Raw genomic sequence first — 26,959 nt, 5'->3', positions numbered from 1 at the left:
CTGGATCACAGGAGCAGCATCATCATCATCATCATCACCCACCATCCACCCTGACAAGGACAACCCTACCCCCTCCCAAAACAATATTTTTTATTTCAAAAAAGAGATCGCATCGAAAGCGGCAAGATGCTGGCGTGCACAGAGATGATCACCATGTGTCTTCAGTCTGCAAAGCACGAACACTTGAGAAAACAGCAGGAGATCGGCCACAACCAGAACCAGAACCAGAACCAAAGCATCGCTCTGTTTCACGACGTAAGTACTTTGGTTAATTGTATGCATGGCTGTGTCCATATTTGAGACATGTTTTGCTCACGTCCACCTCTTGGGAGGTCGTCTTTAATATAAGTCGTGCACTGTCCTTCATTCTGCTCTTTATGAATGGTTCATATTAAAGCATCCCAGTGTCATCCCGTTCACTCGGGTTTATGTGCAACCCTATTATGTAAGAAAGGTGAGCGGGTGCATGCTCAGGCCATCAGTGCACGAATGACTAAAGAGATGCCACAACTCAGTCGGTTGGTCATCCTGACATACAAATGTTTTTTTTTTTTTTAATTGACCTGCAAAGCATTACGATGTCGTTGTTTTTCATTTGGCTGTTTCTCTTCCTTCTTTCATCTGATAATGAGGCTCATGACATTGGTTGTACCCTAGATGAAACATGCACAGAGTGTATATAAAACATGATGTGGTAGCCTATGCATTTTTAATGAGCAGCTTTCCCTTCACACAGCTCCAAACAGAACCATAAAAATAGAAAGACGTTAAATTCTGAATCATTTAACGAGATATATTGAACATAAATATTATCTAACTCAGCTGGTTATTCCTATATGTGCTACAGTATGAAAAATATGAGGTGAGTCCTCTATATAAAAAAAATGCACTTCTAGTAAATGCAATATTACAGTATCTATATTTTAAGACATTTCTTTATGTTGGAGCCTTTATGGCTATTTTCACTGAGGACACAAATACAAGACAGTCTATTAGCAGCATCATTTCCCAGCCTTAGACCTCCTGACAGCTGGCTGTAAATATAATTCTCCAGTTTCCTCGAGGCAGATCATTGGCCAGTGAAGAGGGACATTAGACTGCAGCAAGTACGCATTTGGTTCAAATGCAGTTAGCATCCATTCTCTCAAGCACACTGCTGCATAATCTTTCTTCTCCGAGCCTCTTAAAGTGGCTAATGGATGGCCATTTATTCTTTAGCAGCTGCAAGAGTTTCTTCTGTTTTTTCTTAACAAAAGGGTGCAAAAAGAACTCTTTGCGCCGACTTTATCAGTAGTGTTCTAGTAGAAGAAGGTTTTTTTTTTACCAAGTTGCTGGTGCAAGATTTATTCTAACCAGCCATGACAGTGACAGTGTGTCATCATGGCAAAATGTGGTCCTGAACGACCACAGAGGTGGGTTTTTAGTACTTTGCCAGGTGTTTATATGTCTTTCTGTCTGTGTGTGGACCGATTTAGTCTAACTGCTCACGATGCAGTCATGAAACTTGACAGGTGTGTTGAGATCGAAAATGAAGGCAGAGTTTAAAGATGGGTGTGATCTGAAGAGGAGGCCGAAAGTAGGGGGGGTGGAAAGTTGGGAAGGGGCACACGATAGTTTCTAGTTTTCATAATAACTAACAAGTCAGTAAATTTGGAAGTATTCATCTTTTTTACATTTTATTTTTATAAAATGAAGAAAGCAATGTTTAAAGCGTAATTCCAGTGTCATCCCAGGGTCTTTTTTCAGCAAATTTGGTCATCAAATAAGCCATCGAGACAATTTTTTCCGTGTATGAACGATTAACGGGGAAATCCGGTAGAGTCGCTACAACACCGCCAGTGGCCGGCTGTTTGCAAACACTGATAAGCTCGGGGCAGCACAGTCAAGGCACTATAACGGCATTTTTAACCACTAATACTAATCAAAATAAACCAAAACCTCTGCAGTAGCATGATAAGAGTCCTTACACATTAACCCAAGCACCAAGAAACGTAGTTAGAGAGCCTGGAGTTTATTAAAAGAGTGTTTTGAAAGACTTACCTGCTGGCCAGTATCAGCTCCTCTCGTAGTAAAGTCTGTTCAGATCGATTACCAAATGCAATCCAAAAGGAGGGGGCCCACTGATGCTTCGGTTAATGTGTAAGTTAGCTGTTAGCCACCGTACTGAATTTCTCTGTTAATAGTTGTTACATGAAAAAATTGTCTCGATGGCTTATTTGATGAGCGTATTTGCCGAAAAAGACCCTGGGATGATTTTACAATGGAATGACGCCTTAAGTCAAGCCTGCTGTTGCCTTACACATAAAGGAACAATACCAGTCACGTCCCCACACTGTGGTTTAGACATTTTTAATGGAATCCCATTGCTAGGCAACAACCTTGGTCCTTGTTAACTTCCTGTCAGCTGATGTCATTCACATTCACTGAAACAGGAATCAAACTTGGACACATTTAGAATGTTTATGTTTACATCTTTAAAAAGGTCTATACAGCTTATTAATAAAACACCTGTATCGGATCGGTACTCGTTATTGGCCAATATCCAAAGCCCAAGTATCGAGACATTTCTACAATAAATATAACCCCATTTGTATTCCCTCTACGCAGACTTAGTATAGCTCTTTAAGACTTGAGGAGGCTTTTTGTGCTGGTGTTTTTTGTTTTTTTTGTCTAACCGAGCAGCATCAATGTAGCTAATACTGCTTTTAGAAGATCTTCATTGCCTCTGTGGGATGAGCTTCATCGATTCCACCAACCTCCCTCTTAAAAGCATAAAGGAGGAAGAAAAAAAAAGGCCAGTAAATCTCCTCCTCAAGTTTCTCAAGAGCTAATGTTTATGGCTCTCAATTTGTTTCCCACATTTTATGGAGCAGCTCCCTGTTGGCTTCCTCGGAGGTGTCTGACAGGATTCTTGCATCAGCACTTCTACAGATTGGGGAGAGTTGACAGCGATAGCGCAGCCTCCAAGCAGTGGCGGATTAAGGTGGTCATGGGCCCCTAGGCTACTGTTTGTTTGGGCCCCCCACATTATTAATCCTGCTTTATCAGAAAAAAAACCCAGCTAGAACAGAAGAAGAGTCCGCAACCTTGAAAAATCCTGTCAATTTAGGAATTTTCTTTAGCAGATCTTGGTCCCGCTGTTCTTTTAGTAGTTGTTCACATTTCCTTTCCTTTTTTTGCCACTGTACTGTGTAGTAACAGTGAGTGACATATCATTTGACAACAAAACTGACCTTATGAACGTGGCCAAATGATGGCAGCTGAATGGGTTAATGTGTCCCATATCTATCCAATCTGTGACATAATTTTTTTGAAGGTTTCTAAGGGCCCCAATAGGAGGCAATTTTTTCCCCCAGTGTAGTAAATAAAAATAAATTATCTGGCCAATCTGGGGCCCCTAGGCTGCAGCTTGGCCAGCCTATGCATTAATCCGCCTCCGGGTCTCGTTCCATCACCTGCATCTGAAAGTCATCATGGCTGCTTGTTGGTCCAGAGATGTTAAAGGGCCATACAGGTTGTTTCCATGGTTTAGTGCATTCATTGCAAATCCCTATAATTGAGATAATAGTGGACATTAATCAAGACCTGAAAAGCTTTCCTGTAGCTTACTCCACACAACAGAAGAGTACACTAAAATCCCTCTTTTATGGAGCCCCAGAAGAACGCATTAAAGATTATCAGACACATTTAAAATATAACAGAATAATTATACTTTAATATATATACTTTAATATAAAGTTTTATGATTTTCTATATATTTCCTGTAGCTGGTATTGTTTTCACTGTACTACTAACTTTGGTGTTTATTGATTTGATTAACTCTATTTTGACTTTTCTTGTAACCTTTTACCGATTTTGGTCAGTTGGGGTTTTCCCTGTTTTTGTTTTATACCATACAAGAATGAATGGAAAACAACGGTTGCCTGCTATTGTAGAGAAATGCCTTAATCTGCACAGCATGTGTTCCAAAATGGTCTGCTGGCCAATTTGTTTAATGTTAAATGTACACACTGTTGCAGGCTGGTGCAGGTTCCTGAGATGTTGCAATCTTTATAATTCTTGTCATTCTTTCCTGTATACGTAGATTTCTGTGAGACAGAATTTTATAAGCAGTATTAGCAGAGGAAAATTTAAGAATTTCCCCCTCGAGGATGAATGAAGTATAATTGATTGATTGATTGATTGAAACGAAAGAGGCGCCATTCTGATCCAACACAAACTGCACCTAAACCTCCATCAACAGATCTGACTTCTCACAGGTTCGCTGTTACAGCACACGCAGAAGACATCAGTGACAATTGTATTACCGTGTTCGCAGCATAAATCAGTGAACACAAAAGAGTGTTGCTTCCTGCTTGCAGGTTTTGCATAAATCCTGGGAAACGTCTTAAAGCAGCATGATCGTTCTCGATGCCATGAGGGGGAAAAAAACAACATAAAAGCTTTTATTTCAAAGGTCTTCACGGGTGTCCATAAATGTCAGCGTTTCATTTCCTGAGATGTCTCTTTTGTTATTGAAATACTGAAATTACAGCTCCTCTGAAATGTTCTCCAGTGCATAAAGAAAAAGCAGTAGGCCCCCCCAAAGGTTCTTTATACAGATGGGTTGCCTCGCTGAACTGTTCTTCCTCATAAATGCCCAAAACGTCACAAATTGTTTGATATATTGTTTAATTTGTTCCACTGTCTTTTGTGCCTGTACCCAAACCTAAATAACTTCTCCTCTTCTTATTGCAGATATTCCGCCGGGCAGACAAAAATGGTGAGTAAGCAAAATATGCAGCTAATTAGATTACACAACTTTGACGGCTCTGTTCAGGCAGGCGCCCTGTTTTGTGTCAATTGGATTTATGCAGCTCTGGTGGATCTCTGTGATTTATTGGCTTACTTGAGAGATCCAAGTTGAAAGTTATAAATAACCAAGGTCACGTGCTGCTGCATCTTTTCGTTTTTTTGGATGTGATTGAATTTGACAGGATGAACTCCTTTGATGCAGCCGCAAGCCATGCAATATTTATCTCAGTGGTATCCGATGATATATCCTCAGTGAGACTGCAACATATGTATACTCAAACCTGTAGAAAATACATTTTTAAAGGTTTCTACTAGAACATTTGGAATGTACCAGAACATGTTTACATGCTTTAATGTTTCTGAATACAGGCTGTGTGCATTTCTCTGTGGATTGAGCCTTTTGATACTTTCGACCTGCTTTACATTAAAAACATACACGGAAATCTCATCGGTTACAACATGGGACCTTCAAATCCAAATGCTACAAATTCACTGCAGGCTTGCAGCGATTATTGTTTACATATTTTCCCCTCGCTAACATGTCACTGTTACAGTACATTTGATTCATGTTTTACAGTGTTACATTTAAATAAACTCTTTACTTCAAAGAAAACCCCCTCCTCTCCCCAAATATCTCCTGGGAACATGCAGAACGTTCAGCTCTGCATGAAAAAACAGTGCTGACAAACAGGAAACATTTTTTTGCTCTTAATTTTTTATTCATGCACTGCATCTCCATTTAATGGAATGTAAAATGCAAAAGGGGGCATTTGATTAATGCATGTAGAGTTTCGATTAAGTCTGATCGGCTTCCTCAGGAGGACAGTGAATGTGTTGCATAAGAGCAGGATTAATGATGCAACATGTGTCGCCATGAGCATGGGCTATCTGGGGTGCTTTGCTGCACTTGAGGAGTTAAACTGAAAAATAGGAACAGATGCTTTTTCTTTGTGGCTGTTGTGAAGAAACTGTGGAAGAAACAAGTAAAAGGGTGGGTGGATTTTTATTTCCTTAAGTCGTGTCTCTTCTCAGGCGATTGCATTTGTAGAAGAACACAGTGGCTGTAAACACAGCAGAGTTGTGACATTTTAATAGAAATAGATACCACTTCAGTAAGTATTTCTATTACACACACTTTTATGAAGCCTGGAGTCTGCTCCTTGTATTCTCCCTTTCCACCCAACACTCATAGCACTCACACAAAGCTTTTGTTTTCCACTTTGTAGAAAGAAGGAAGCTAAAGCGAAAGAACAGAACTCTGGCATACGTTTGCGTTAGCCATCTTCAATTTGCAGCCGAGCTCTGCTTGGTTCTCGTCTTCGTGAACTCACTGAGTCGTGCGCCCGAGAGGGAAGCGCCTCCCACCAATCAGCACTGAGTGGGCTGCCATGATACACCTCGAGCACTGCAGATTTATCACCTAATGAGGGCTGGTGGCAAACAACCCACTCTTATTCCTCCACACTATTGTGATGAGGAATTAAATACTTTTTTTAAAGCAATAAAACAGTTGTATGAATACAAGAACATGAAGTAGATGCGGAAAGCGTTCACTCAGCAGCCTCGTTCTGAGATTAGTTTCTAATACAGTTATGTTGGTGCACACTGAGCTCAGAAAGATACACAAGGCTTTGAACAACGATATAAGAATCCAATTTTTCAGTGAAAAAACGGGGAAAATAAACAATAACAGGCGGGAAAGACACTGATTGGTAAGCAATTCAATTCGAGTCTCAAAAGATATCGACTCTTATGGAAGATTAATGCATTCTGTCAAGTGCGATTAGTCACACATGCCCCCAGTAGAGATGCACCGATCCAATACCTGGATCCGGTATTGACTAATTAATAATAATTAGCAGTGTTGCAGACATACAATTGACGTGACTAGATCGCTGTAACTGTATTGCTGTGTATGATATTAATAAAAAAGAAATGACTGGGTCGGAATGCTGTATTGGCCTCGTTCATCCAATATCCAACATTTCATTTTTATCAATATCATAAACAGCAATACAGTTACAGCAATCTAGTCACTTAAATTCTATGTTTGCAACAACGGTTAGGGTTTTGTATCACATTTTAAAATATCTGTTTGCAGTGCACTTTACATGGAAGTGTTATTTTTTTAAGTTATTTTATACCTGTGTTAATTTGTACATTTTTTTTTAACAAGGCTAATTGTTTATTTCAAGCCTGATGCCTTCACTCACATGGCAGTAGTATCAGATCGGTATCGGGTATCGGCCAATATGCTCAGCCCCGGTATCGGTATCTGATTGGATCGGAAAAAACTGGATCATTGCATCTCTAGCCCCCAGGAGACTTTCATAATAAACAGGTCGACGTATCATCATCTGAGCTGAATCGTTATATATAGAGTAGGCGCATATAGAGTAGTTTTGCTTTCTCTCTCTTGACTCTCAGATAAAAGGATTCGGGTTTCTGCCTCACATCCTTGCAGTTTTTTAATTAATGCTGTATGCAGCGCAGTAGCAGAGAGGATTGTATAGACTGCTGCAGAATCCTTAAAGGATGCAGTGATGTGGAGAAGTGCTGCAGCTCTGGATGGAAGAAAGGAACATTATCAGTAGTTCATGAGAAGCAGATATTCGGCAGTCATTTGACTATTGTTAGCAACATAATTACTCTGTTACCTGGTCCAAACATTTTTTGACACCTGGAATTTGATTAACTGGTATGAACAGAAAGTGCTTTCATCAGGTCTTATCGTGTAAAGTGGAATTTTCATGTATTTTTTTATTATAAAGCAGCATACTGTGAAAGTAGAAAAATGCTCAATCCACAGAGAAATGCACACACCTCCTATTCAGAAACTGCCTTCAAATGGGTCGTCAGGACTTCTGTACAATTGTGATGTCACAACTATAATATATAGAGGTAGAAAGTGCTGCTGCAGTGGCATTACAGTTATTCCCCAGCTGAAATGTCAAGAGTCCATATGTGTCATCCATCACAGAGCATACTGTATTTTTCCGGAGGGGGGCTTAGAGAGACAGGCACTCAAACGGAGTATTTCAGAAAGAGTATAAATACAGGTTTAGTCAGACAGACAGTATATGAAAAATCATTTTCTTCTTTCTTCTGAGTTGCACCTGTTCCGCAATATTGAGGCTGAAGCATAGTAGAAAGATAGAAGCTTCATTAGAGAGAGAGAAAGACATTCATTGGGGTTGCAGCTAGAGCTGTAGTTTTATTTAGTGTGAAATGTGTTAATTAAAGCTTATGAACTGCCTTGCTTCATCATCCGTCTGAATGACACTTGAATGACATGAATTTACCTGCAGAGGTGTCGTATTGTTAGTCAGGAAGCCTGGGGATCAATTGCTGCAAATTCTGCATATTCTTTAACTGAATCTTACTGACGTGGGAGCTGGATGTTGATGATGTCTCGTCAGACAGAACTACATGAGATTTTGTCGAATATCATCGAAATATATTGCATTGTAAAATATTATAAAATAAAAGACACTAAATTACTTCACAAACTGGTAAACGTTTGCAAAAATTCAACATTGAGAAGAGGACAGTTGTTCGATGTGTGTTCTGCTCTTATTTATAATAGCATTTTATATGCTATAAGGTTAATACAAATGTTAAAAAGACAGGTACATTACATCTACAACCTATGATTACTTTTTTTATATATCAGATTATTTATCAAATTGATATAAAACAGAAAAAGGCAGAACATCCCCACATCAAATGTTTGACATATTTGCTTGACAAATTACGAAAATGGTTAACCGATTATCACAATTATTGTCCAAAAAATCCTCCAACATAAACAACAAAACTGGCTGTTTGTCATAGGACCATTTCCTGATCTGGTTGATGAAGCAAACAACAAATCTTCCAGGCAAAGCACATGCTGCACAGATTACTGTAGCTTGTGCGAAGAACACTGTCTATACCTAGAAGCTCAACTGCTGCTCTGCTCTCTGAGAAGCGCTTGTATAACGTGCCATCTGAGCCGCACTGTAACTTTTATTTGGGTGGCTAATTGGGTGTGAATCTACACCAAAGCATCTCTGATGGAGAATGAGACGGAGGTGTAACAGATTGTGTTCACTCCTACATCGTGTGGAAAGAAGATTTTTTACAGGGAAGTTTGAGGGGGAATTGTAATTCTAATAGCCTCATCTTCCATCTGAGGTTCATCATAACCAGACCCCAGCAAATGTTCAGTAAACAAACAGGTGTTTCAGTGTAACGGTATGGTCAGTATGTAATTATTAACAATAAAACAATGTAAAAAACTTTCCACTTTGATGTTACTTTATGCAATAGCAAGCAAATCTCTTCTGAAAATATGTAATTTTGCTATAACGCCTTTGCTGCGTCGTGTCCAGAGTCATCCCCTGTGTGAGCTGGCACCAAGTCAAAATAGTTCTTGCAAACATAACAGATGATATGATTTACTGTTGGCTCGGGCCTCTCAGTCTGAGCTCCGTTGCCTGGCGGGGATCTCAGAGCCAGTTCTCAAAAGGGTTCAGAGTGAAGCAGGCGAGATGGAGGCGAGATCTCATTACTGTCAGAAGTTAGTCTCTGCTCTGACTACTCAAACTAGCCCTGAGTCCTTACTCCCAATTTCCACCAGATCCTGAAGGTTCTGCAGCACACAGCCCCAGACGCTGCTAATCAGAAGTACCCTGTGCCTATCTTCGGCACACACTTGCCTTTGTGTTTATACGCTGATGATACGCTGATGATACACTGATATGGCTCTCGTCAACCTCCTATGTGAAGGGGACAGTGCAGGGGAAAGTTTGTATTTTGATCATGCATCGTCCCTACAGAACTGCTGTCAGTTGATTGCTCTTAAAACCTTAGAATTGGTCATATCTAGTAAATACACATTATGAATACCTTTAACAATCATAGGGCATCCACCTTAATTTTGCAGATGATACAGATTATGTTTTTTTTTATCACGTTGGGGTGAGCCAGAATATTCCTAAAATGGTGTCTAGGGGGCTGCCATGCTGAATTTGCCTTTTGTTTGCATATTGTATTTGTAATGTGCTTATCAAATTGTATTTGATCCCATGTGGCTGAGCTCCAAACTTGTAATTCATGTTGATTGTAGTGAAGCCAAAGACAATTTACAAGTTACTTCCTAACTAACTCACTCACTCACTCGCTCGCTCACTCAAGCACTCACTCACTTAAACTAACTAACTAAACACTGCAAACTGTTTATGATTGTTACACAATTGTAGAAGGAGAAATAATTATTAATAAATTATTTTTGCAGTAACAGTTTTTAGCAGTGAAGAGTTAAATGCAACAGTGGGGTGTCGTTTAAAAAGAAAATGTGGCTCCCGATTAGGTCATTATTATTCCTAAGAGCAGAAATTGGATTTCCAGCTGTATCGCATCACTAACAAATAATCATTGGCATCAGTAATTAAGTAACATAAGGGGAAATAACTGTCAAAGTTGAATTTAGTTTCTAAGTGTAGTTTGACAGAGGTTTTAAAGCTAAATAAAGATTTGGGGACTATCGCTGGAATGCATGTAGTGTTGTGAAGCTAAAGGATCCCTGTAACATTATATTGAATAATGGAATTCATTAAGGCGATAAAACCTTTCAGGTTTCAGTGAGGTGTAGTTTTCAAGGCTTTGCGTCCTTTCAGATGACGGGAAGCTGTCCTTGGAGGAGTTCCAGTCGTATTTCACTGATGGTATCCTCACTGACGGCCAGATGCAGGAGCTGTACGGCTCCATCGACAGGCAGAAGACAGAGTAAGCTTATCTTCCTTTTGGACCTCCGACTGCTACCATCTGCATCCCCTCCTGCCCTCCTGCTGCCTGGCAGTGAGATATCAACACCTCACTTCTGTGAAGATTATGTCAATATCCCATAGAGAGCTTTAATGCTGACGTGAAAGAGTTTGCAGCACTCTGTTTGCACACTGATGAGTATGAATACGATTGTATTTACATTTATTGGCATAAAAATAGCTGGTATTATAGCAGACACAGTTATTGCTGTGTCTGTGGGCACAACACTGATGAAATAGAAATAGAAATCACTCCTTAGCTGTTGGCATCACTGAAGTACAAACTAATCACAGTGAAGAATGACCTCTCAGGTTTTACAGCTTTAGCTACACCTTTTTTCTGTACTGTCAACTTAAGACAGAGCGCTTACAACACATAATAAACAACAAACACTCCAGCTGTGCATTAATTCAATTGTTAAAGGCGACATACAGTGATAACATTATAATGTACTGTAAATGCAGTACATTTAAATGTACGGATGTAAATGTAAGGATGTAAATGCACTTTCTGACAAAAATATTTCAAGCTCTCCAGTGGCATCTCTTTAATGAACATGTCTCTTTTTGTCTTTGTCCCATTGCCTCACAGCAACCTGGATATAGACAAACTCTCAGGTAATTGTGTGTTCTTGCTTTTTTTTCTGACTTGACTAATAAAATCACTCTCAATCTGTCTCATTGTATTAGCCGTTGCTTTTAGTTAAAGATGATGGCCATAACTTCAACACAAGCATACCCCAGTCTCAGTAAGAGAAAATAAGATGTCATTATGACATTATGGCCTAACTACTTTAATATTAATTTATGCCATCAGTTTCATATTGATTTGTTTACATCCTGTGGGAAAACGCCAATAATCAGACAAAAATTATGCTCAAGAAATCTTCTCCTCTTCCAGAGTACTTCTCTCCACATCTGGGGGAGTACGTCAACGTCCTGTCTGCTCTGGAAAAGTTGAATGTGGCTATTTTGAAGGCTATGGATAAAACTAAAGAGGTAGGTGATGATGACTTTCACCTCTGCACTGTTTTAAAAGCATCATTTAAATGTAGCACGACATCAGTGGACTATTATCCATTTCAACAGCTTTCAGAACATTTGTAAGCATTTGCCGTCCCTACAGAGCATTAGGGCTTTCAGGCTGATTTTTCTTTGTGCCTCAGCTGTCAATATGAAAGCCTCTCAGAAGGCCACTCCGCTGTGGCCGTGATACAGAAGAAACTGCCCAGCATGACTGACTCTGCCTGCTGTCCTCACTAACAAGACATTTTCAAGCATGAGTTCACACAACCTTACAACACAAGCTGTGCTTTTAAAAATGGCCTTCTCTAACAAGATCAGCTTGTTAATGTGAAACAAGTTCACACAATTACATATGCAAGTTAAATTACTGAACGATCGTACTTATTTTAACCCAAACCATGATATTTTCCTAAACCAAGTAGTTTTGCTGCTTCAACCTAACCAGACCGTGACAGCTTCACAATGTTAACTCCGTGTTTAAAACAGTGACTGTTACATTTGAGGATGTATTGATCTGCTGCCATTGTTAGGGGAGCTAATTAAGGAAACACTCCTGTAGGTTGTATTAGACAGTATTAACAAATGACCTATGTGGTCATATGAGTTGGAGGAGTTGTTGGAAAATATATATTGATTGCTATGGAGCTGTACCATTCGTTATTGAATAAGCTGATGGTTATTTTCTTCTCAACATGTTAATTGTAGAGTCAATAAAATATGAGAAAATCATGAAAATGCATCACTTTCCAAAGTCTTCATTCAGTGTCTACATGCGAGCCGTCCTGTGAGGCTGTACTACTTGTTATCAAGCTTCTGCTGCTTGATAACGAGCAGAGCATTAGACTCAGGTGTGTTGGAGCCGGGAGAAACCTAAAACCTGCAGGACAGTAGCTCTCCAGGAGCAGGATTGGGCACCTCTGGTCTAACATGTACTACTACAGACTTTTTTACTACTACTGCCACTAGCCAACTGCTGCTTTTACTACTTAACATTGGGATGTGCACCAAGTATCACAACGGGTAAAAGTCAAGCAGACAGTTCAAATTTCTTATTTCATTATACTGTATATTTAAAATGTGACCTGATGAGGGGGTCCCGAACATCTGGAACAAATTTAATTCCAATAGTTGTCGAGACATTGCATTTAAAACCTCAATGTGAACAAAGCTTAGAGGATCACAAAGGTCAGTGCGATTTATCATCTAAGCACCTTAAATATCTATATTAAGTTTCATGTCAATCCATGCAATAGTCATTGAGATATTTCAGTGTGAACCTGGGGCTCTCAATGTTTAGGCTCAGTGAGAGTGGTGAGGGAATCAACTCACTGCAATCAGGTGTATGTGGTTTCACTGTTTGGCTTTGAGTAAGCTCAGGTGTGGGGAGTCTTCATATACAATACTCTGACTCTCCAGTGCTCTGTGCTCACTCATTATCTCACCATCAGAGGTAGTGAGAGGGTCTCGTTGTCAGCGTGTCTACAAACACTGACTCATTGCTTTGTGTGTATTTGTTGTCGATTGTTTCCTAGTGTATATCTAGAGGTGCTGGAGGGTTTGTTGTGACTCCAGCCTTATGGGTTAACAAAGGTCTCCCAGGCAGCCTTTGCCTTTAGTTTTGTGTTTTCTGGGTCTCCTGGGCAATTTAGTTTTTTTTGTCAGTTGTCGTTTTTTCTCCCCATTCTTATCTATCACTATTGCGATTTTGGGGTTAACCCTTGGGATAACTTTGAGAAACCCCTGGGTCTGCACCTGCGTCTCTCCTGTCCCTTTCCTGACAGAACCAAAGTGTTTCACTGACCGAGAAAAGCAGCAAATGCTCACATTTGAGGGTTAAAACTTGTGTGCCTTTCATCATCACATAACACAAACCACATTGCGTTGTTCATTTGAAGTTATAGATTGTTTTTTTTTCACTTTTTATTTAAAGCCAGTGTCCAGTAACCAGTATCATAACATATTTTCATACCTTTGGTTTCATAATTCTTATTTTCCGTGCTAATTGTAAATGAATGGTTTTAGAGCTGAAATGGAGATCAATGCTTTTCAGTTCAAAAGAAAGAAACTTTTACACCACCACTCCTTTCATATGTATGTCCAGATAATGAGACACAGAATCTCATGAAATCACCAGCCTTGAATTGTGAAACCTGTTAATTAGGACATTATCGAGTCTGGTGGAGTAGAATTATTTCTATTTGGCAAGGGGTAGAGAATCCTGTGTGCACTGTGAAAAGATATAGATGCTTGGGCGTGGATGCAGACTTATTATGAGGTTGTTTTCTGTGATATTTTCACTGCAGTGCAAGAAGCGATTGTTACTGATGAAGAGAGAGAACATAGGGCAATAGTAGAGCGTAGATGACAATAATTAAGGCTGACAAACCCCCCCAGCTGACAGACTGATCTGACATCAGATGTTCTCCACAGAACTGCATCACAAACGCATGGCTATTTTTCAGCTGCTCTAATCTCCTTCTCTTTCACTTTCTTTCACCTCTTTTTTTTAAATCAGTCTATATTCGCTCAGACGCACACTTTCTCTTTCCTCATTTTTATCTCTTTACTCTGTCATCCATCTTCTCTGACATTTTCTTTTCCTCTTGCTCTCGTTCTTTCCTTTACTCTGTATCACCCGTGTCTTCCTACAGCTCATGCATTTTTCATGTTGCTATTAGTCAGTCAAAAAGCTTTCTTTGCCCTGAAGGAGCAGCTGGCTTTTTTAGCCATCCTGAGATCAGCCTTATTAAATTTCTATTACTAAACAAAGGATAAAATTAATGCTATAGCGATGCTCAAGTGCCATTAGGACTCCCATGTAGCTTCAGGCAAAACTATAGGTAAAATGTTACCATGAACTTAAGTTTATTATAAATTCATAATGCCTGGAAAGAAACACAGTAAGGCTAAAGTAATGAGCTCAACAGACTAAAATCTGTACTCTGTGTTGGTGTGGTGCTCAGAGGAAACAGGAAAACATCTGCTGTAATTCTGAAGCTCTCCTGTCTTGAAAATAATTGGAGAAAAGGACTGAGTGCAGTGCTTCTACTGCAGAGAAAACAGAGCACATAGAAACAAGGATGACAACGAGCTTAGTGGTCATTTTTCAAGTGTCTCCTTGTCATTTTTACTGAACTCTATTTCGTTGTACCGCATGGTGCTGGTGATGGTCATAGGGTTTCATTATCCACAAAATCTGAGCCAGCAAAAAATGGAAAAAAAAACAGCAGCCACTGCACTGAAACAAACGAGGGTCTGGAGGTTGTCAGCATGGTGTGCAATAGTCATAATCCGCCCCTTCTCTCAGTCAAACACACACACGCACAAGCACACACACACACCTTGGAGAGCACATGACATAAATGCCAAAAGGCATCATTATAACAACTGCCATCTTTCATGATAGGCAATAGTTTTTAATTCATAGGTGGGAGGAGTTTTCTTGAGCGAATCTGTTAGCGGCAGCTTGTGTGTATGTGTGCACGTCCTATGTGCGACTTTTATCCTTGGTGCAGAGTAGCAGTTAAAACGTGGTATAAAGTTTTATTTCTCTAGCATTCGCTCAAAAAGCAAGCGGAGAGGATTTGATAGAGACTGATGTGCTGATTTCTGCCATTTAAAAAAATGGCAAAAGTGTTACAGTGAAATTATTCTCTAACACTACTGGGTAATCTACACAGTGACATGTTCACACCATGTTTCTGTGTTTACTCCTCTTTGTTTTTAGCAAGTGGGAATAATTCTATTTTAATTTGGTTCCTTCGACCAAATAACAGCAATAAAATACCTGATGAACGACAATTTTATTCCTTTAATGCGGGATTGAGAGCATAATTCTTACAAACCACAAACAACTTCAGGGTATTGGGAAATTATCTGAGAATCAGCAATTTTCATGCTCAAAATCCTGAGCATAACACAAACCAAGAATCTGGAGACGCAGCTTCTTACTTAACAGTTCATATAATCACACAAGCTTGAGATGAACAGGCCAACAGGTCCAAAACACAAGACGCACTTCTTAAGACAAGATAGAAAATTATTAAATGATGATAAAAGAAATAGTTTCTTTCCCCCACATCATGACTGATTCTTCTCCTTGATTTTTACTCTTTACTTTACTCTTTCATTCAGGAGTATCAGGGTTCATCAGTGCTGGGTCAGTTTGTGACACGCTTCTTGCTGAGGGAGACCACCACCCAGCTGCAGTCCCTTCAGTCATCACTGGACTGCGCTATGGAGGCGGTTCATGACCAGGGCTGCACTGGGAGGAGGACACTGAAGAAACCTGAGGACCTGCCTATCCAGAGGGTGGCCAAACGCCCCGGCCGTCGCATCCAGAAGAACATGTGTCTCTCCCCTACTGACCCCTACTCTGGCATGCTAACCACAGGTATGTTTCAGGAGCACTGCTAGATGCTGAAGGTTAATGAAAATACTGGAAATTTAAATGGGCATATTGCAGCCACTTAGCTCAGGAGGATACTAACAGTAGGTCATCTAAAACAAAAATTGTGTTACTTTGGTATACAGTCATCTTTCAGACTTCCTGTTTTATGCTGATGTTGTGTTTCTGGGGTCAGGGGTCAGCGTGGAGCCAGACAACCACTGGGGCTCCCAGATCAACCAACTGGAGCAGCTCATAGACAAACTGGAGTGTGAGGTTTGTATAAAATATAACTTTGTGCTTTCAGTCTTCATGCTTAGCTAAGCTAACTCTCTGCTGGCTCTAGCTTTATATTTAGTGCAGCGGACAGAGACTAGAGTGGTGTAACAAAGAAAGAGAGTGAATGGGCGTATTTCCCAAAAGGTCAACCTATTCATACTTGTGCCTTGTGTTGTAGTTTCAATATACGTGTCAGGAAGACAAAAAATGGTCAGCCAAAAAGGGTTTGTCTCGCGGGGGAGACTTTTTCTTTACGAGGATCAGGTTTAACTACAGAGGCTCAGCTGTTACAAACAGAAATGTCAAGCAGACCGTATGAGGTCTACAATGTGTTCACAGATACACAGCGTTTGCCCTGCGGTACATGCTGTCAGAGAGGATGATTTATACAAAGTGTGTGTGGTTGTTGAGGCCAACAATACAAACTGTATTTGGACTACACAGACTGCATGTCATGCATAAGTATCAGCCATGCTGTGCTTCACTCGAATGCCCAATGCTTAACACAGATGTTCAGATATTAATGCATCGGTGAAGCTCGGTTATTGATGCTCTGGGATAACAGATGTTTACAGAGTTGAAATGTAGCATAAAAAGCCGCCAGTATTTTGCCTGTGGGTCTGAAGAAGAGCACATCATCTGAAATTACAGATGAGGCATTTCTATTATCTAGGTGAGATATACATGCAGCATGCCTGCCATCACACTAATAATTATATTTTCTTATCTTGGCCTTGAAGACAAGAATATAGTGTAACCACAGTTCTCAGGGCTGTCGGAGGGGTTAATATGAATACGGCCATCTCTTCCTTGCCAAAGCCGGTGGTTTGTGAAGGACTGTAACTAGAGGCTGTTTGTTTGCTGAATTCAGCTGAGCCGGTTCTGCTGCTAATTCTTGTTCTTTTCATGACTGACTGAAATATGCCCCATTTGCAGAGTCCACATCTTGAACCTCTCAAAGAGGACACATTGGCAGGGACGTATAATTCGGTGAGTTCGACCTGTGCTGAGTTTGTATGTGATTATTTTTAAATTGGCAGGAAATCACTTGTACAAATGCAAATGCTCCAAAATCTAAAAAGAGCCTAATGTGTTGATGTTATGTGAAGATGGGATTATTGTTTCCTTTTCTCTCTCCAGAACATACTTCTGGTCCAGAGACAAATGTCTGTGAAGGAGAAGGATGTGGAGCAGTTTCAGCAAGCTCTTAAAATCTACGAAGATACCACCAGCAGCCAGCTAAACAACCTGCAGTATGTCCCCTTTGTTTGCCCATACAGTCTATGTGTTTGCCTCAGGATCTCTGTGTAATTAGATGCAGCCACTTGAAATGGCTTCAGTTTCCTTTTTTTTTAATTGTTTCCTTTTTAAAGCAACGACAAATCAAATGATAATTACCAGCACTGTGTACATCTGATATCAGGAGTTACATTAAAATACTATGAAAAGGATATTGAAGACATGGACGTAAAAAAGCATAAGCAGGTAAATCGAGGACAGAAAGCAATAACATTTAAGATTAAAAAAACAAATAATAAATAAAAAATGAAAAACAAAAAATTAACATAGAAAATATATAACAATGTATTTCAGAAGATAAAATATAGCAATATATATATAAATACATTGATTTATAAATAAATAAATTGCCCAACTACACATAAATACATACACACACACACATGTACATGTATAGAATAATATAGAGAATAAAAATAAAATTATAAAATAAATTAGATAAAATAAAGATCAACAAATGGATAGAGAAAAAATATATACATATAATAAGAAAATAAAAACTCAAAAGGTCCATATGGACAATATGCTCAGTGCAATTGCTTCAGTGTCCTCAAACCTATGAGATACTTTAACCCCAGCGGCCCTCTTTGTTCCGTTTTTTACTTTTAGCGTTTCAGTCCAGAACCTGCCGGACAGATCATGCTTCATCATGTACGAGTTTTGGCAGGACCGCCTCTCCTGGATGAGGTAGGATCAGAAGAGCTTTACGACATATTAGACTAGAAAACAATCCACTGCTGAATGAAAATGTCTCGTCCTTTTCTCTCAGCTACCTGCAGTCATCCGTCAGCAAGACCTTCCAGCGCTGCATTATCGACTCACTGGAAGATCCGGAGATAGTCTCCACCATGCTGCTCCCAGGTAGAGACCAGACCCTTAAACAATTATCTCTCGTGTACTGAAGGCTGCTATTCAAATCTCACACCGCTCCAGTGGGTTAGGGTTAGTTAATAGTTTTATGAATTAATGATAATCATTTTTTAGGATAACTTAGAATAGAATAAAGAAATAGCATGGCCTTGTGGAAAAACACTACTGTATATGTTTCACACAATCAACCAAGGTTTTCAGTGGTTCAAGATACAAAGGATTATCTGGGAGTCTTTAGAGGTGAAGAGTAAAGGTGTGGTTTGTTTATAGCCTATCGTTGCCTTTTTGTCGAGGCAACCAGGACGATGCTAGCGTCGGGAATGGCCTACAAATATATCTTATCCTTGCAGAACTCAGACAAAGTTGGCATTAACCATCTAAAGAGCCAACTATTTCCCTCAGGTGTTGGTGGAGACCAAAACAGAGCTAAAAGCAGAGTCATTATTGGACATACTGGACATATGAGGAGCTCAGTAACATGAACAGAATTTGATGCCAATGTTGTATGTCATATAAATCATGTCAGTGTTGTGTTTACAGCTTGTTTCCCCTGCCCTAGAGTGGCCAAAAATAAATACCTGGAATTAAATCAGTTGATGTGTTAGAAATGCTTCATTATATAATGGAGTGTAATAAGGTTAATCTTAGGTCATTGCTTTCTTATGGAGAAATAGAAATACATGTTGATATTTAGCTTCTCTTCCTCTTGTCATTGCTCTTTTGTTTGGCTTAAGCAAAGTGCATTAAACATTGATGCTTAATTATTGTTTCATTTAACAGCCTCGTGGTGGATTATGAACAACAACTGACAGAGCAAAGCTGCTGCTATTCAACACAATAAAAACCGGAGGAAGAGCTGATTGTGTAATCGTTTTTGTATTTTTTGTTCTTTGATATCCACTTTTTTCTTGATAGCATGACCAGGATTATTTTTTTGCAAAGTTATGTCCCAAGGCTAAAAAAAAAATTAAGATTGCTCAGAAAAATAATTCAGGAAAGAAACTAATTAAAACCTTGGTGGAGAAGAATAATGCAATATTTTATTGTGTGATGAGGATCTGTGCCAACATTGATTTAACAGGTGCACTTCTTGCCTATGATTTAATAGGAAAAAAAGATTTGCATGTTTTCTTATTTCTCAGTGCTAGTTTATTTCATTCAAAACTACATATAAGAATAGATATGATGTCACTGATGCCGCAAAAATAGAAAAAAACATGACTGACAACTGATCTGTCCATCCATCACTACCCACTCATTCTTCAGTAATGACAAAAGCAGAAATAGTATTAGGGTTACGCTGTATATCCCCTTGTTCTCTCTGTGATATTGTACTTTGTTGTCTCCTTCAAAGCTTTGCTACCAAGCGTCTTTTTGCAGATGGGTTAGACAGCCATTAGATGGAATATAGTTATTGAACAATTATGGTCCGCTAAACTTTTATCATCTGTGTGTCACTCCTGCACTTTAGAAAAATATTAAACGTGGACCTAATTGTGAAGAATTGATATTTATTGTAGATTATCTATTGAAAATGTAGAGTTAACTACTGTTATAACAAGCCAAGAGCTGCACTGGTGTGTGAGACATTAGCAGACAATACCGACTAAACAAATAAGTCTGCAGTTTGCCCGTACTGTTATTCTAGAAAGAAAACTCAAAAGCCATTGTTTTACATTTGCGGTGGAAACTGTACAGTACACACACACATAGACGTTTATATTTTGAGTACATGAAGCAGTGTGATAAAATTAAGTCTATTAAGATTATGTACAGTAGTTAATGAAAGATGTAAGCTGTTTGTAATTGTTGTAGAACATTGGTAAATGTACAGTATGATAGCTGTGGGTGCTTTGATAAGTTTAGGAATGAATGTGCTCACTCTTTTTTGAAGTGTTTGATCATTTCTTTTATGAAGAGTATACCGTTGTTATGTGTATGATATATTTGTTTTCTGGCATGAAATAAAGTTCATGACTTGTTGATGACATTAAATGATGCAGTCCCATTGCTTAATATGAGTACAATGTTTACGAATTGTGATCTAATAGAAAAATCAGAGATATGTATCAGTAAATTTGTAGTACAGTTGTAATTGTCCACTGTATCGAGCAGCCACCTCATATTGTGTTTATGTTTGTTACCATCACTAATTGGATTCTCCAGGATGTTGTATTAGAATACAATTGACAACAGCTGTCAAAGAAACTGGAAAAAGAAGAAATAATTTTATCCTCCCTCGCTGGAAAGACTGACAGACTAAAGTATTTTGAAAATATATGCTTGTGATATCAGCAGCTGGAATATTTATAAAGAAAAAAAACACAATGGAACCATTTCAAGCGCAGCTTGTGTCTTCAAAGACATTTTGTTCTTTTAGTCGATTCCTTCTCTTCAAACACAACCTGAAGCAGATCTAACTCAGAAAGTTTAACTCATGTCAAGTAAAGAAAATAATTATAATCCCACTAGGGAAAATTTGGTTGCAGCCAGGTATAAAACATAAGCACAAATTGCAACTATCTACACAGATCACAACGACAAACCATAAAAAAAACATACAAAAGCCCGAAGTTTCCACAGTTTTCTGTCTTAATAATATATAAAAATTATACATTATTACATTATGTAAAGATTATTCAGTCAGGGTAGAATTACTCATATATTTTACTTCAGGTAAGGTAGCAATACTGCTCTGTAAGAATACTCAAGGTGGAGGTGGAGCAGACTTAAACTAGAGTCCATCTTGTAATGGGATCACACCAGCTGTGGCACTATTGCCACAATGACACGAAGGCTCACAAGGTGAAAACAATACCAGCTTCACTGTCATGGCTGGTTTACAGCTGGATAGTTTAATCTGTAGCATTAGTATCACATTTTATAAACTGATATTTCTTTTGTAATTCTGTGCTACTGAATACAGCTGTCAGATAAATGTATTGGAATATAAAGTAGAATATTTGCTTCCAAAATTTAGTGGAGCCGAAGTACAAAGTTGCTGGAAATGGAAATACTATAAAGTAAACGCACCGTACTTGAGTAAACGTACTTTCCATCACTGGTTATATTTGACTCCACAAAATCTTTATCCAAATAAGCAGTTGTTGAATTTTTAAACTTAAAATCCTCATAATTCAATTTAACTCACATATGAGGATTTCCTTTAAGTTACGGTGTATTATTGTGTCCAAAAAAACGCTTTAAAGACACACAAAAGGTCAGTGTAATGTCCTACCTCTCATAGCAGCTGAAAGTAATGCTCTGGGAAGTCGGAGTAAAGGTTCATCCTATTTTTCAAATCTCATTATTATAATAAAACCTTAATAACTACATCTGTTGTTGTTCCAGCAGGCAGGGAGATATCCCGACAAAGGTTAAACAGAAAGTTGCAAACTGATGGGAGTGAAGCTGGTGAAGGCAAACAACTACCAGTTATTTAGACCAAAAAAACGTGTGTATATGTATAAGCAGAAAGTCAGGTCTCCCAGAATCTGGCATATTTTCAGTCCTTGTAGAATCACATCTCTATATGCAACTTCCCACTTCACATTGTGCAGAGAACAGTCTATTTCCACAGCAGACTGGGCAGACACTAACACGTGTAATGTGGATTAATTGTCTGTAAACGGTTGCCATTTGTGTTGTTTGGCATCCATTAGCAGACAAGGCTTTTTTGTCCACAATGTTAATGCACCTGGCTGTCACTACACAGCTATTAGATCAATTAGGAGCTTATGTGCATGTGTTTGTGCTTGTGTATAACAAAGAATAAGTTCCTAGAATAGTTGCAGACGTGAGAGGGAACGATGAATGGGCTAAAGGGAAGAAGAAGTGGTGTGTGACAAGACAGGGAGACATTGACGAAGGAAAATCAGGGTCAGCTGTCAGAGCACATTGATGCCAAAGGGAAGCAAACTGGAGCAGAAAGCCTGAGCTATGTTATCCTCAACAACACACTCACACACACCAGTGGCCATGTTTGTGATAAGCTATACTGTAACAGGAGGATGGATGGGGGAATGAGGAGGAGGAGGAAGTGGGAGTTTGGTGTAGAGGATTCACAGAATACAGTGATGGATTCTGTTGCGTGTCTTGTTGCATTTTTATAAGCCAGCTTAGTGATAGTTGATCAAGGAAGGATTACTAACGGCCCAAGGCACAAAATACATTTCTGGAATTAGAAGACGTTTGATCTTTCTTATCAGATGGGCTCCGACGCTTACTTTCATTGCCACACATTCTCTGTGCCATCAGTGGCAGATGACACAGACACAAGCGAAGGGATGCATCCGCTCATGAGAAGAACTGAGATTTTCTTTTTCTCTGTTTATATATCTGAATGTAACACAAGTGATGACATTCAGAGTAATGGGTGTATATTTTTCCTTGCATACTGTACGTGAACATCAGTGCAGCAGTGAATAGGTACAAAGACACTGCAGTAAGCACATCATTTCATTTCACTTGCTATTTCAAGTCTTATTAACACACTAAATGGCCATTGTAACCATAGCAATGTCAAAAAATGAAGACCGAACATGAAGCACACGATTGTGTCCCTGCTTTTCCAGCTCACTTAAAAACAACATCATAATTGTGTTCACTTACTGAAAATGAGAATAGTTCACAGTTTGGTTATTATATACTGAGTCTATACTGAATAGTCTGGCCAGACTAAAGCACTTGACCAAGGACTTAGTGGAGAGGTTCGAGAGGATGTGGATGCAAAAACACTACAAGGACCATGGGAGATATAGAGAGAAGGAAAATACATGAAAAACTGAAGTAAAATACAATAAAGAAGAGAAGTACCTCGCCTCATGTACACGCAGGAGGTTTGGGTGAAGGAGACCTGATGAAAAGAGTGATGAAAAGAAATATTAAACCCAGAGGGACGTCGGTTTGATAGACACGGGGGGTGGATGTTCTTTGAAGAGAGAGATGGTAAATTGGCACTTTGAAATACAGGAAAAATACAAAAAAACTGGGAGTGAGGAAAAAATGAAGGAGGAAAAAAGAGCAGATGGAAACCTACAGAATAAAAAGATATATAGGACAATGTGGGGCAAGATGGCAACAAATATATGTACACAATCTAACATCTGTAGGTACAAGTAATGAGATTAATGAGGTGAATAAAAACATTCAACGTGACGTTATAGCTGTCTCCTGATTTAGAAACAGACTAAAAGAGATATCTACAGTGGAAAGCATTGGATGGAAGAGAGGAGAGGAAAATGAGAGAAACATGGGTATGAATGGAAAATAGAGGGAGAGAATAATTTGCTGTAAAACGATTTAGAAAAAAACACGATAGGATTAAAAGGTGAAAACTGTGAAACGAGATTACAGATACGCTGGAAGGAAAAAGACAATGAAGAGTAGCAAAAAATAGAAAGACCAAAAATAAATGAAAGTAATCCAAGAAAAAAAGGTCTTCAAGAACAGAGACAGGAATTATGTCAGAGGGAGTAAAAGACCCATCATGAGACACGATTCAGATTCAAGGCCTCTGACATATTTTATTATAAGGAAAATTGTCCATACTATTATTAATTTATGTCAATGAAACCTTGTACAATGTTGGCCATGTTTTTGCGGATATTTTTGTCACATCTGCCAGATGTTACTAACTTGTTTTTCTGTCCATGAACTGTAACCTACCTAATAGTAAGTACAACTTTGAGGCGCTGGTACTTATTCCTTATACTACATTCATCTGGCACCTGCAGTGATGTTGACATGCTTCTTGACATAAGCTTCTTAAAAATATTGCTGTCAAAATCTCAAACTTGTAGCACAGAGTATTAAATACAGTGTTGTGGACGCTTGGAAGATTAGCCAGTTAGCTAGAAGAGATTCCATAAAAATACAAAATATAAATGCAGTGTTGCCTGTGGAAAAAAAAACAACCATTCCACACAGTTACACTTGTGTGTGGGCTGTCTTTCCATTGGCATCTGTCATCACTGTTGGCATAATCAGTAATTACTGCACCATCATACTGGTGCAAAAATTGGGCATAATTATCATATCAGTCCAATCATACAAGCAATATACTTCTAGGAAATTATTGCCTATTTCCCTCAGCACGGCAGTCACCACTCATTCATACCAAACACAATATTGCTGTAGTGATCTTTTCTGTTTCTCGTACCATAACCTGTAATAGTTGATGTATTTTACAACGTAACCTGGTTGAGATGGAGCTAATTGTATCATTGTCATTCTGCGTTTCTGCGATATGTTCTGTATTAAAATAATCATTAGATTGATAATTAATCAATCTGTTAAGTAATATAGGCCTAATGGAGTGAAAAGTGCAATAACTACCTCTGAAATGTAGAATCAAAGTAAAAAGCAGAAGAACATGGACATAGTAATGCTCATAGCCCACCTCAAAACTGTACTAAAAAGAAGTAGTTAAGTAAATACTTGTATTCTGCCATTATCATGTCACCTCACAGAGGTGCATGAAGGATTAAGAAAAGCTACTCTTAGGGTTATGGAGCATAACAATCGACAAGAAAATGTATTATTATTATTACTATTATTAAAATCAACCAGCATGATGATATGGGCTTAGACATGCAAGTATAAATTTACTGGCAGTGAAGACAAGGTTTACTTAATTCAATTCAATTCAATTCAATTTTATTTATAGTGCCAAATCATAACAAAAGTTATCTCAGGACACTTTACAGACTAGGTAAAGACCACGCCCTATGACTTAATTATGATAAACATAGACCCTACAATTCCCCGTAGAGTACGGTGGCAACGAAAACCTTCCCTATTACAGACAGGAACATGGGACAGAACCAGCTCTGTGGAGGACGCCCATCTGTCTTGACCGGTTGGGGAGGAAGAAAAGGAGAGAGAAAGAGAGAAAAGACGGACAGATGGACAGAGAAAGACAAAGACAGACACAAAGACAGAGACATAAACACTTCCAGTAACTATAATAATATAACTATAATGTGAATATGACTTATGTTATGGCGGTTAATACAGCACAAGTATTGAGGTACCTGCTTTTTATTCCAGATATTTTAATTTTATCGTATTTACTACTCAACACAATTCTAAAGGAGGATATTACAATATTGGGCTTATTTCTGTCGTTTTGATTTTATTCTCTTTTTTTTTGATGATATACTTTCAAATAGCCTACTTGAATACCCATATCACCAATGATTATTAGTAAATTCAAATAAGCTGTAAATTGGTAGTTCTATTAGCAATAACAGGTCTTGATCTTCTTTGACAGTGTTGTTGATTTTATTCTTTATTTATTATGAGTGAATTAACATTTTTACTGTTTTATATTTTATAATTTATTTAAATGATTATGTCCCAGTGAAAAATACAGACAAAAGTGGTAGGGGAGCGGTCTAAATTGAATTTTGGAGAAGAGAAATTGCGCCACCTGGTTTCCTCTAAGAGAATTACTCACAGTGACCTTTGATTTCTGTTCGTTTTTCCCTAATCGGGTGATCATTGGATCATTAGCAAACGTAGCAGTGACCTTTCCACGGAGACCTTCCCTCAGGTAGGCCTACTGTCTGCAGAATGACAAAGACACCACATGACAAGTCTACAATGAGCTTCAATAATAACAGAAAAGTAAGCAAATCATAATTATTGTAGCTTGTTTTTTTTTGTTGGCGACACATTCATGCATCAGATTGGACCTCATGCAGCCCCTGGGTTAAAAGAGAGGAACATGCGACAGTAATGTTATCAAACAAAACAAAAAAACATTACAATTAATAACGAATTGCCTTTGTTTGTAGCTTAAACCTCTCCTTGTTTCAGTTAATAATACATAGTTGACAACAATAATTGGAGAATTTGACATGAAAGTGAATGATTTGCAAACAAATGGGCCTACCTATAAATAATAACATGGTGGCTATTAGCCTATTTAGCTACTGTGCCTTTAAATATCCCATGATCCCTTGCGGTTTTTGAATGTTTTGAAACAAGAATAGCTGACTAACAGCAGAGACGATCTTTCTAAGAGAAAACCCCCGCCAGTATTTGACAGGATAAGTATTGATTCACATTAAACTAAGTGCCCCACCCAACCACTTCCGACACCGTGATCGTGAGTAGTTGCAGTGTGTCTTCCTATATAAACTCCTCATCAACCGTCTCACATCCGGGCATTCAGAAGACTTGCACTCTGGGCTACATGCTGGGAACCTAGTTTCTCTTGCCCCCGCCCAGGGGAAAGTCCCCGGACCCGTGGCAGAAAGTGCCCTGGTTAAATCCAGTGTCGGTTCGCCCTCTACCGGTGAAAGCTAAGACGTCTGTGTGGATTGAGCTTGGTGATGGTTAACCGACTTTGTCAGCGTCATAGTAATGCAAGTGAGCAGAACTAAGGCCGTAACAGAACGGGGCTCATTCTCGGAATGTCCATTTTCAACAAAAGTACTTTTGTTACTGCTATGTAGCAAAAGTACTTTTCAACTCGATTCATTCAAACTTG

General features: G+C 38.8%; 1 protein-coding gene across 1 annotated transcript; it reads left to right on the top strand.

Moving 5' to 3' along the window:
* Positions 1–126: 126 nt before the first annotated feature.
* LOC310951294 (N-terminal EF-hand calcium-binding protein 1-like) lies at positions 127–19,317 on the top strand (the record flags this gene model as incomplete). The annotated part of the gene is made up of 12 exons (XM_083919445.1): positions 127–255; positions 4,738–4,762; positions 10,455–10,563; positions 11,194–11,219; positions 11,503–11,600; positions 15,762–16,020; positions 16,211–16,290; positions 17,230–17,283; positions 17,434–17,546; positions 18,202–18,279; positions 18,362–18,453; positions 19,243–19,317. 12 exons carry the CDS (start codon positions 127–129, stop codon positions 19,269–19,271), a joined length of 1,092 nt encoding a protein of 363 aa, XP_083775571.1. The 3' UTR covers positions 19,272–19,317.
* Between the last annotated feature and the right edge of the window lie 7,642 nt (positions 19,318–26,959).

Source organism: Echiichthys vipera (genome assembly GCF_963691815.1).
Source record: "Echiichthys vipera genome assembly, chromosome: 9".
Taxonomy (NCBI): domain Eukaryota; kingdom Metazoa; phylum Chordata; class Actinopteri; order Perciformes; family Trachinidae; genus Echiichthys; species Echiichthys vipera.
This window is presented reverse-complemented; position numbering and strand designations above follow the sequence as displayed.